This window comes from Cherax quadricarinatus, chromosome 68 (assembly GCF_038502225.1).
Source record: "Cherax quadricarinatus isolate ZL_2023a chromosome 68, ASM3850222v1, whole genome shotgun sequence".
Classification (NCBI taxonomy): Eukaryota; Metazoa; Arthropoda; class Malacostraca; order Decapoda; family Parastacidae; genus Cherax; species Cherax quadricarinatus.
This window is the reverse complement of record NC_091359.1, coordinates 12,720,712-12,733,235: the sequence shown is the minus strand read 5'-3', so window position 1 is coordinate 12,733,235 and position 12,524 is coordinate 12,720,712. Positions and strand designations below refer to the sequence as shown.

Genomic DNA, 12,524 nt, shown 5'->3' with positions numbered 1-12,524 from the left:
TGTATACCTTGTATACCTTGTATACCTTGTAGAAATAAAGATATTATTATTAACAAATCAACACAGTGGTTCCCATGTCATACTTCTGACTGGCTGACTTCCGTACTTTATTAATAAATTTTGGAAAAACGGTAAATGAAACTACACAAGAAAAATCGATAAATGAGTAATCATATATTTTATGTCCATAAGAGTTCATTTTTCCCACTGAAATGGGTTTATTAAATTTTTGCGCTAAATTTAGAAAACTTTTTTCAATATATATTTTTTTATTTGCAAATTACAGAACAGGCAATACGGGAAATATATATAGACTAAAATTATATTTTAATGCAAATGGCTGAGTCGACCAAAATTCATTTATGAACACATTGTGATGTCATACTGTCAACCTCATAAATTTTTATATTTAGAATATTTTTTATACAGCAGGTGCTTATATGGACATTATTATAAATTGTTACATGGGTGCAAAAACGTGAGTTCATTACCTTTGTAAATTGTGAGTTCATTACCTCTGTAACTTGCTCAGCTATCAAAACTTTGGAGTCCAGTCCCTGGACCAATTATGTACCTCTGTAATCTTTTGACTACCGCCCACAGGATGGGTATGGGGTGCATAATAAACATATTAAACTAACTGGTGTGTGGTACAAAACGTATGAAAGGAAATTTATCAAAAGATTACTCCAGGGAAAAGATTACCCTGTTCATTGTGTCTGTATACAAGTGTAGGTCTTTGATTTATTTCCCATAGGAGACACTTGTAGCAATTCCACTTTGGCCGTTGCTGTAACCACTTCCAAAAGAGCCACTGCTGAAACCTCCAATTGAGCTTCCACTGTAACTTCCTCCAATTGAGCTTCCACTGTAACTTCCTCCAATTGAGCTTCCACTGTAACTTCCTCCATTTAAGCCTTCACTCAAACCTCCAATGGAGCTGCCTCCGAAACCTCCAATGGAACTTCCTCCTAAACCTCCACCAATAGAACCATCATTATAACCTCCAATGGAGCTTCCTCCAAAGCTTCCTCCGATAGAACCATCATAACCTCCAATGGAGCTTCCTCCAAAGCTTCCTCCAATAGAACCGTCATCATAACCTCCAATGGAGCTTCCTCCTAAACCTCCTCCGATGAAGCCGCTTCCAAAACCTCCACCAATGGAACTGCCACCGAAACTATCTCCAGTGGGTCCTTCTGAGTACCCGCCACTGGAGCTGAGGCCCAAACTGCTAATGGAGCCACCATTATAGCCACTTCCTACGCTGCTTCCATATCTTCCTTGGGGTGCCCCAAGGGTGAAAGTGGAGTGAGAGGTAGCTCCCCCTCCAGCACCATAGCTTCCGACACCTCCAGTTGACCCAAACACTCTGGAACCTCCTGTGAAGCCTCCAGAAGAGGATCCGTAACCAACATTTCCAATAGAGGAGGTGGAAAAGGAACTCACACTCGCTCTAGCGTTAACTGAAGCCACCAGTAGGGCCCCGTTCATGAACCAAATCACCAGCTTCTGAAAATTAAAAACAGATCAGTACTTTCAGTTCCAATGAATATGATCACATTAAGGCTTTTACAAATATCTTCGCATCAACTTTTGTCAAATAAACTGAAATACTGTGAAAAAAAAATGACATATCAAATAAGTAATCCAAACTCGTCCCAAACTCAGAGAGGAATTTTAATAAATTCTACCTTTATGCAAGATAGAACAATTTATCTGTTCCCTGAAAAGCTATATCTTACCATAATGTTGATTGTAGTGAGGTGGGATGTGACCTGACAAAGAGAGAGGTGGTGGGACGGCTTATATATCCCCCAGTGCCAGCGACCTGTGCCTCATCCAGGGCCAAATATGATGCCAAGTACACGATTGTAAATGTATGTGGTTCCTTTCTCACTTAAAAAAAAAAAAAAACTCTTTCCCACACTCAGAATACATAATTTATGTATGTTAAGCTACGACTACAGTCTTATGATAGATATATTTATATAAAATTAACTACTTGTTCCTAAAAGGGGAAGCAACACTGACTTTTTTTTTTTTCCTGTAGCCTTCTACACAACGAAAAGTTAAATAAAGTGGGTCTTATGGTTGGCTGATATGCACACACAAAACCCAATGATTCACACCAAAACAAATGGCAGAAATGATCTGGCAGCATCATTCTTACCTTCATCCTTCGCACTGTTGCTGTTTACCTACTCGAAACAAACTTACGACATAGAGCAAACACAAGTTACTTACAGCACCCGCAGAACTCTTCGTTATCGTGATGAGCAGCATGTTAATGGGGATGTACGTTGTGTGTAGAAGTAGACATGTACGCGTAGAGATTTTCTTAGTAATAATATTAGAAGTAGAACTAATATTAGTAACTATAGTAGTAAAACGAAAAAATTTGCAACACAACGCTGTAATAACGTGTAATAATAATAATATTTTTACTGCGGCTGGAAATTAACCACGACATATCCTAAGTAACTATTAGATTCATGTATCTTTTCAGATAATATATCAAAATATGTAGGTCTTATTACCCAAAAAACTCCTATTATATTAATTAATATTTTATTATTATACTCATTGGGAAAAAGAAGGTAATCAATTTTGACCCGAGAGAGAGAAGGCCAGTTCTAATTCCTTGGATCAAGATCCCTTCCCCAACACCTCAGCATTCACTTTTGAAGGTTCAGGCGTCGAGTAAATAAAGAGATAAGAATATATATACTAAAATTACTAACTTTAACTGATTTCCTAAAATAATACGTTGAAGATGGTTAGATTATTTTAGTCTACCTTGCGAACATTTTTTTTCTCTAGATCGACCCTAGAATTCCTAGAAAATTATTAAATAATATGGACAGTTTTCTTCTAATTAGGCGTTAATTTTATTTTTCAGACAATTTAAAATTTTATTTGTGAAATATTTGCTAAATATTTTCACAGTTCTTTGTTACAGTAATTTTTGTATTTATTCTACGCAGTATATATACATACTAGGTTAGCGACCGGATATATACACGGGTGTCACTCAGTGTATATACTCCGAGAGGCGTGTGTTTCACAGGGTATATACACGGAGAGGTCTGTCTCGCATGGTATATACACCGAGTGGTGTGTATTTATAAACATACACGAGATGCGTGTATCTTATTGAGTATATACACTTAAAGGTCTGTGTCTTTTAGTGTATATACCCCGAGAGTTGTGTATACCTCTGTGTATATACACCAGGAGGGGTGTATCACAATAAAAACACCGAGCGGGATGTATATCTCAATATGAACTCCGACAGGTACGTATCTTTAAGAGTATATACCCCACAAGATGTATATCTCTCAGTGTATATATGTGGAGAATATATTTTAATCCCTTTTTCGGCGTCAAACAGTATTGAAGGTGTGAGTGTACAGGTGATAGTTTACCTTAATGAGCCAGGTGCAATCGATAGACTTGAAACTCGACAATGGCAATCATGGCTGCGAAAGACGTACTGCCAACAACAGTGAAAAGAACAAACATTTCGCTCGGTTTTGAACTTTAGGCCCTGAAACGTCGTTCTGCTATGTATGTCTTTACTTCATTTTCTCACGACTCATTTTCTGTTTTAAACATGGTATATTGTGTAATATTTTATAAATTTACTTTGAAAATACTACTGTAACTTTGCAGAATCTTAGGGAAATCGAAGTAGCCACATAAAGTAGGTGAATTTTTTCTGTTTTTCAAAAATATAACCAAATATATCCTAGTAAATCTGCATCTACTTTTTTTAATTCATTCCAGTTTCTTTTTTTTTTAATATTCCAATCATTTTTTTACAAATCGATTTTGTTTTATTACCATTTCTCCAATAATATTTCTCAATCCTTTTGTTTTTGTTTCCAGTCTTTTATCGTCTTTACCAAATTGTTTAATAATCTTTTGCGAGGTTCAATTCTATGTCAATATGTTGATAACGTGTAAACACGCCAGGGTTCACCAGTGTTTACAGAGACTTCACCGGGTGGGTAGTGTTTGTTTTCCCGGCCTCTCTTACCCCGCTGGACAACCATCCCCTGAATTGCATCTGGGATGGCAAGTAAATACCGAAAATGTGGAGTAAAATACGCTTGGATAAAGTCCACTGTGTAGGCGAAACGTCATTAATAAAAGTACGCATTACGCTGGCAAGAGGTGGTTGTTTTAGGAAGGTACCCCAGTACGCCATCATTTACTCAACTCTTGAATTGTCTACCACGCTTGGTAGTAAACCGTACGTTTCAAAATCGAAAAGACCGGGTTTAATCCCGGGTGATATGCATGGTCACGTCTACTCCTATTACTTGCAGTTGCTATCACCGTGAAGTAAATAAATTCCTGTGAATTTTTTAATTGTTGTGGGTTGCATCCCGGGGAAATAAGACATGCCCCTTGGGGTTTAATAATCAATATAAAATCTTTTTCTCCTGTGTTTATCCTTAAAACTGCAAAGAAAAATATGTTAACAGTTATTAACTGATCTTCAAAGGATCATTACGACTGCATGCAACCTGTACCTACCAGTCAAAAATATCTGAATCTCAAAAATGGGAATTAAAGTTACCACATTTTTCGGCATATAAGGCGCGCTTTTTCTCAGTCTTGGAAAATCAGCCAGCGTCTTGTATGCTCAAGATAAGGGTCAAGGATAGGCTTTGGGATACACTTCAGCAGTTGTTTACTAACGTTACGTTAAAAACTACTTGTAAACATCGTATTATATGCCTTAAACGCTCATGCGCCTTATATGCCGGAAAATACGATAACTAAGCATGCCTATACTCGCACACCCCTCAAGGAAGGTTCCTTGATGTTGGTGAGGGGCTCTTGATTTAGGGAATTGGATCTGTGCTCCAGTTCCCCGAATTAAGCCTGAATGCCTTCCACATCCCCCCCCAGGCGCTGTATAATCCTCCGGGTTTAGCGCTTCCCCCTTGATTATAATAATAATAATAATATACTCGCACAGTGAGAGACATACACCTCACGGTGTATATATCCTTCATCTCTCTCCTTCCACCCCTCAAGGAAGGTTCCTTGATGTTGGTGAGGGGCTCTTGATTTAGGGAATTGGATCTGTGCTCCAGTTCCCCGAATTAAGCCTGAATACCTTCCACATCCCCCCCCAGGCGCTGTATAATCCTCCGGGTTTAGCGCTTCCCCCTTTATAATAATAATAATCTCTCCTTCCAGATTATCGGAAGGTACTTTTTTTATTATATATGGCACTAGGTTAGGTTAGGTTAGGATTGATAAGGTTAGGTTAGGTTAAGATAGGTAAGGTTAGGTTAGATTAGGTTATTACGATAGGTAAGGTAAGGTTAGGTTAGGTTAAGATAGGCAAGGTTAGGTTAGGATTGGTAAGGTTAGGTTAGGTTAAGTAAGGCTAAGTTAGGCTAGGTTAGGTAAGGTTCGTCAGGAAAGAGGACAAGTGTTTCCTGACACTGCTTCACGCGCTTGTCACTAAACTGTAATTGTCTTATAGTTTGTTTTGCAATTTTCTATTTCGGTTTATAGATTTACATATCGTAACATTATGAGTCATGTTATATGTTTAAAAATTAGATGACTGCTTTTTTAAAGTTTATTTTTTTCGATAAAGTTGGATATACGTGGTTTAATAGATAGGCTTTCTAGAAGAGTAGGATGCGACGTGTACACACACACACACACACACACACACACACACACACACACACACACACCAGGGGCCAGGAGCTCGGACTCGACCCCCGCAACCTCAACTAGGTGAGTACACACACACACACACACACACACACACACACACACACACACACACACACACACACACACACCAGGGGCCAGGAGCTCGGACTCGACCCCCGCAACCTCAACTAGGTGATTACACACACACACACACACACACACACACACACACACACACAGGTAAGGTGAACCGAGACAGGATGTTCCAGAGATGGGACACAGAAACAAAGGGTCACAATTGGAAGTTGAAGACTCAGATCAGTCAAAGGGATATTAGGAAGTATTTCTTGAATCATAGAGTTGTCAGGAAGTGGAATAGTCTAGCAAGTGAAGTAGTGGAGGCTTAAGACGAGGTATGATAAAGCTCATGGAGCAGGGAGAGACGGGACCTGGTAGCAATCAGTGAAGAGTCATGGCCAGGAGCTGAGTCTCGACCCTTGCAACCACAAATAGGTGAGTACAAATAGATGAGTACACACACACACACACACACACACACACACACACACGCCAGCACCCACGCATTTCCTTCCATACTTAAGAGGCAAAGCATAAATTTTCAACTGGCACAAAATCCTAACACACAAAATCCTTACGAGTTTTAATTATTTTATACAACAGCTCAGCATTAATATAATCCAGGATGGTACTAACGTCCTGTTTAATGAGTCTGAAATCCACTACCTCAGGTACTGGGTAACCATCCATATATATAAGAAAACCATTATTGCTGTCATGGCCGAGTCATAAATAAACATCAGACGTTCCCTCGGTAACCTGTTGTTATAATACAGGTGTCCTTTATGGTAAACAAAATAAAGCGTTTGTAAGCAGAACGGAGCTAGCGTGAAAGAAGAACAATGTAAAAATAAAAGGAGAAAACGTTAGCAAGCAATGTGACGTAAAAGTACGTGGATGAAATGTTTTGAATGTTTAAGTAGGGCGTCTTAGATGCAACATGTATTTTTTTTTCACTGGTTCCTCAAATTGCCAATCCCTTCCCCCCGCAGAACGATCTCAGACCAGACCTCCAAAACTGGAAATAAGATGTCACAAGAACAACAATTATTCAAAATTACACAGGAAAGCATAATATATACCAAATGTGAGTGAAGGATTTTAAGATTTATTTGCTACCTTGCATATTCTTGAGACAAAAAAAAAGACCAGTAATGCTGTCATAATGCTAAACATTTATTCTTGAGACAAAAAAAAAGACCAGTAATGCTGTCATAATGCTAAACATTTATTCTTGAGACAAAAAAAAAAAAGACCAGTAATGCTGTCATAATGCTAAACATAAACATTTACTCTTGAGACAAAACAAGACCAATAATGCTGTCATTGTGCTAAATATTTAACAGGTTTCTGTTACACACTCACATTAAGCACGTAAGTGGACGATTAGTAGTTATCAACTTACTACCTGATGTAGAGAGTTTCGCACTGTGAACGGAGGGTAGTACCACCCTGAATGGTTACCAACCTAGTACCTGAGGTAGTGAATTTCAAACTCTTTAAACAAGACGTCAGTACCATCCTGGATTATGTTAATGCTGAGCTGTTGTTTAAAATAGTTAAAACCAGTTTCTCCTTAACACTGAAAGTTGCACGATAAGCTAACAGAAAAATTGCTAATTACATGAGGTGATTGCTGTAGTAATTAGTAATAGGTGAAGAATCATTATGAAGCAAGTACATTGCCCCTGTGATGAACACAGACACTTTCCAGTACTTTCAGTTCACATCGTGTTGCACAAACAGGGAATGTTTATGCAAAACCCTTGCACCTACAGACGCAACTTAGTAAACATCGTCTTAGCGTTGCATGAAGCAACATTTACGAATCCTTGCCTGGGTTCAACCGTTTGTTTATTAACTGTAATTTTTGTTCTATCAGTTGTAGATGTATGATTAGATCTTCATCCAAGGAACTGGAGTTAACCTTCCCTTTCTTCGAATCAAGCAAACTTACTTCTTGTATAACCCAAACGGGTTTAGCGCCTGTCAGTGAATATAATATTATTATTATTAGTAGTAGTATAGTTCTCATTATTTTTAATATTACTATTATTTAGCATTTTTTCCAGCAGGTCAGTTAATAAGTTTGTCAATGTATCTCATCTCATCCCCTGAAACAGCTAATTTAATATTATAATTTTATGCAGATCGAAAGGAATTAAGCTGATCCTCTGGTGGTCAGAAGCTCAAAGTTTACAGGATCGAGCCTTTGTGTATCTTTGTGTTGAATAGTTAACAAGTGTTTAACTCTTCGTGAGAATTAAGATTTTAATTATAATTGATGATTATAAACTGGTTAATTTTGCAAGAGAAATTTTACATATTCTGGTTATATTTAATTTCATTGAACTGTACAAGAATGAGGTAAATTATATAATCGTTGAATTTGAAGGATAAGAGCTGGTATCCGTCCTCAGCTCATTTCAAAGCCAAGTCTTATGTGAGGTGTTCTACCACACCTAAAGTAAAGTTCATAACCACTAGCTAACACCCAGGTAATTATTTACTGCTAGATGAACACAGACAACAGATGTAAGGAGACTTGCGTATTGTCTCTACTCTCTCAAGAGTGAACCCGAAGGTTTTTCTTCAGAACTACAAACCTTATTATAGTGATTCACCCAAGGAAACACATGCACGTATCATAACAAAAAGCACTTTGACGGAAGGAGCAAATATAACACAGCGTGAACGCATCCATCTGATACAAGCCAATATACTAGTGAAAAACAGATTGTTACCAGTATTGATTTCCATTCGAGATTTCCCTAAGAAGTCACCCCGAAGCCGAAGCCTCTGCGTTGAGAGTATTAACTCTCTACATAAAGTAACAACATAAAAAATAATGAGCCAAGAGCTGAAAGGCCACGAGCCAGCGGCCATATTTCTGCAATGGATGCAAGCTAATGTGGCCACCCAGAACAGTACAGACCAATCATTCTAAAAACTCCTCGTTGTCATTGCAGACTATTAATGACATATGACTAAATTGATAGAAATGATGGTGTGTACCCCGTATTAAGATAAATTACATGGAAAAATAAGCACAAATGCAATATAATGTGATACTTTATTCACAACGTTTCGCCCACACAGTGGACTTTATCAAGTCACAAACAGATCTACCTGAGTAAAGCGTATAATTATTAACAGTGTAACAAATTAGCTATAGACTTAATCACTACTCAGTTCTGGGGCAAGCAGCTTTCACTCGGTCAAGAATTAATCATTAACGATTCTTGTGCACTCTTGGTGGATGCTCTTGAGTTAAGAATGAATTAACTTCTGATACTAGTTGAAATAAACATTTGCAGATAAAGAAACATCGATGCTAATAACTCCAGAAAGTTTACTATTTAGAATAAATATACATTCGGAATACGATGATTTTTATTAATCTATACGAACGGTATACATATAGTCCACTACATAGGATTACTCTAGTTCATTGTTGTTATTATTACACAAATAACCCGCACGTAGGAGAAAGAATCTTATAACGAAGAAGCTTATGTCCGACTTGGACTATTTACAAAGTCACACTGTGGCTTTCTAACTGGTTCGGTTATTTTCGACTTGTTTGTATATTGTTCCAGTCACGATATTGTGTCTCCTTTTGTTCTTTATTATTTTTATTATATTCGTAAACATGCGCTGAATCCAAATTGGTCATATAGCGTTTTGTTATTAATATTGTTAGTAGGCCATTCGGATTCAAAAGCTGCTTAGGTTTATTTTCAATTTTTTTGTGAAGTCCTGGCCTATATCATAAAAAAATGTGTAAATAAGTTTATAATTGTTGCTCCCATGTGCTCTCCTTTCTGAATATAAAACCAACCATGAAAGAGGTAACGAAAATTTATTCCATAACTAAAACCTGAAATCTTGAGTACCGTATTTCGCGGCTTATAAGACGCGCCTTGTAAGACTTGTTTTAGTTTCAGTGGCTCGGCATCGGACGTAACTGGGAGAGCTACAGCCCATCCCACACTCCAGACTTGTAGCTCCCGTCACTGACCTTCAGTTTATAGGACTCAGGGTGGTTTTTGGAGACATTTTATGGAAAAAGACATGCGTCTGTTTAGCCACGAAATACGGTATGTATTACAGAAAAAATAGGATTTTCGAGGATTTTCGATACCTGGTGAAGAAAAAGTATAGTGGACTTTTCATAACTAAAACTGATCAGTTACAACTAAATACTACTTCCACGAATGACATATATCATAATGAAATAGATTAGTCGATGAGTGAAACAGTTTGCCTAGAAGGGTTATTGAATCTAAAACCTTGTGTAGCTTCAAATTTAGGTTAGATAAATACACGAGTGGGGGAGTTTGTATTTAATTGGGATTTGTCACGAGTTATTAGGGTTATCGAAGCTTATTGTTTGCGTAGCATTGAAAATGGGTTGGGCAAATATTTTTGTTAGTAAGTTTAGGTTTGAGAATTATTTGCCTAGTATGGGCCAGTAGGCCTACTGCAGTGCTCCTCCTTATGTTCTTATAGGAAATGCTTGTTACTTAGTGTTTAATTGGAGTGAATAAGTATTTACATCATTTGCTTGAGTGAGAAAATCCTATTCACTAGCGATACCACTGTGTGGCATGATTATATTTATATTCGTGCCCTGTGCTTGTATTTCTACTTTCCATAGCCGCCGGAGCTCCCACCCTTTGGAGAGCCCAAGTTGAAATTGATGTTGGCTTTACCAGGAACGCCTCCAGAAGAACCATATCCTCCAGATGAAGAGCTGTAGCCTCCTCCTCCAGACGACCCATAGCCACTACTTCCTCCAGAAGAACTATACCCTCCAGATGAAGAAGAACTGTAGCCTCCTCCTCCTCCTCCTCCTCCAGACGACCCATAACCTCCTCCAGAAGAGGTGTGGCCACCACTACCTCCTCCAGAAGATCCGTACCCTCTACTACCACCTCCTCCAATGGAGGAAGTAGAAAAAGAACTTACAGAGGGTGTGGCAGAAGACATCGCTACCAGAAGAGCAACTCCGCAGGAGACAACAACAAGCTTCTGAAAACACAAGAATCCTTCGTCAGTAACATAAAGTTTCTATCATTCAAATATTCATGGGAAAACCTGACCAGTAGCAGCCGATAGGTGTGAAGAGGAAGACCTGTGTAAGCAGAACAAACTTTTAAATGGAAAATTTGTCTCCCAAATTTCAGTTATTTCATGCCATTGGAGAAGTCCTGCTTAGAGGGAAACGTTTTGGAAAAAAAGGGGTTTGATGGTGTTCCTACTCATCACTGTGTCAGAAATATTCTTGAAGTAACTCAAAAGTAATAAGGCCACTTATCCTTTCTTATGTTTCTTCTTGTTAGGCAAAGGGAGACAAGTTAACAGATGTGGCATTTTACTATGGCAACGTTTCGCTCTCCAGGAGCTTTGGCAAGCCTGACAAAGATCCTGGAGAGCGAAATGTTGCCATAATAAAATTTCACAGTAGTTGCATTATGTCCTTTTACTGAACATATTGTCGGTAGCTCTACCAACATTAATACAATCTATCTTTTCCTGTCTATCTACTACCTTCCTTGTTGTTATATTCTGCCCCAGTCCTTTACTTAGCTAGTTTTTCCCTTCATTTGGTCTAACTAAAAAAAAAAACGCCTCCTGCATTACATAAATGCTGGATTGCATTTCTTATAATGCTGTGGACCCATGCGGGGCATTAATTTCACGGAATAGTGGAACAGCTTTCATCCTCCTCCTATTCGCTGCACTGTCTCTGATCCCTCAGACTGTTAGTGATCATCTGAGGTTATCTGGAGAAAACAAAGTTGCTTCTTGTTTGTGCTAAGAAGCAAGACTTCCGAGAAGATAGTAAAATGTTTTAGAACAGAAAAACATGTCATTTTAAGTGAGTTACCCAAAGAAATTCACAATTTGCCCGCAAAGTGGAAAAGGAAACCCGTAACGAATGTATAAGATCGGAAGTGAATGCTAAATTTACATGACAGTAATGCTATGAAAGTCATGCTCGTGTTGTTGATATGTTTTGACCGGTGACTGAAGTGAACTAGACTATATGGAGTCCTTAAAAGTAAACTTGTATATAGACGTAGGGCTTAAGAATAGAGTGAACTAGAGAATAAATACCATCCATTCAGTACGGAAAGACAACTTAAGACTGGAGTGAACTTGAATATAGAAAGAATTCTCATAACTTGGGTGAACTAAAATACACGAGAGCTTATGACTAGAATATAGATTGATAATAGAATATAGCTAGAAAATAGAATATAATTACAATATAGAATATATTTGGAATATAGAAAACTTCATGGTAGGAATAAATTAACATATATTAGAAATATTTGTGGCAAAGAACATTTTTTCAACGCTTTGATGATGGTCAGGGACAAGCATAACTTACCATAATTGTACCTCTTGCGAGAGCTGACCTAATCAGTTAGAATCTGACTTGTTCCTTCTTACGCCGGTGAGCTCTGTTGTAGCAAGCTATGACGTGGCTATGGGAACAATACTGCGAGGAGCTTAAGTCAGACTTATATATGCATCAACACACTCGGTGCTCTTCATACCAGAACATCTCGACATATATGTTTCCAAATTAGTTATATTTTTTTGCCCCCCTCGTACTACACCTGTCATTATACCATTTTTTTTCACTGGGTGCTTTTAAAGAGAATTCCATGAACTGGAGTTAGTGCGAGTTTGCATGTTAAAGAATCGGATTTGGATTGTAATTAGAAATACTTTGCCTGTAG

At 38.0% G+C, this 12,524-nt stretch overlaps 1 protein-coding gene across 1 annotated transcript; it reads right to left on the bottom strand.

The window, feature by feature from the left end:
- Nucleotides 1-304: 304 nt before the first annotated feature.
- Nucleotides 305-12,310, bottom strand: LOC128697604 (loricrin-like). The gene is made up of 3 exons (XM_053789434.2): nt 12,170-12,310; nt 10,506-10,803; nt 305-1,328 (listed from the first exon to the last, which is right to left on the bottom strand). The coding sequence occupies exons 1-3, from the start codon at nt 12,170-12,172 to the stop codon at nt 745-747; spliced, it is 885 nt and encodes a 294-aa protein (XP_053645409.1). The 5' UTR covers nt 12,173-12,310; the 3' UTR covers nt 305-744.
- Nucleotides 12,311-12,524: the final 214 nt, after the last annotated feature.

Excerpts from the sequence above, each read along its gene's own strand:
- LOC128697604 (XM_053789434.2), bottom strand. Across the intron at positions 1,329-10,505 it reads CTCTTCATCTGGAGGATATG|GGGGAGCTACCTCTCACTCC; the intron begins GTTCTTCTGGAG and ends ATGGTGCTGGAG.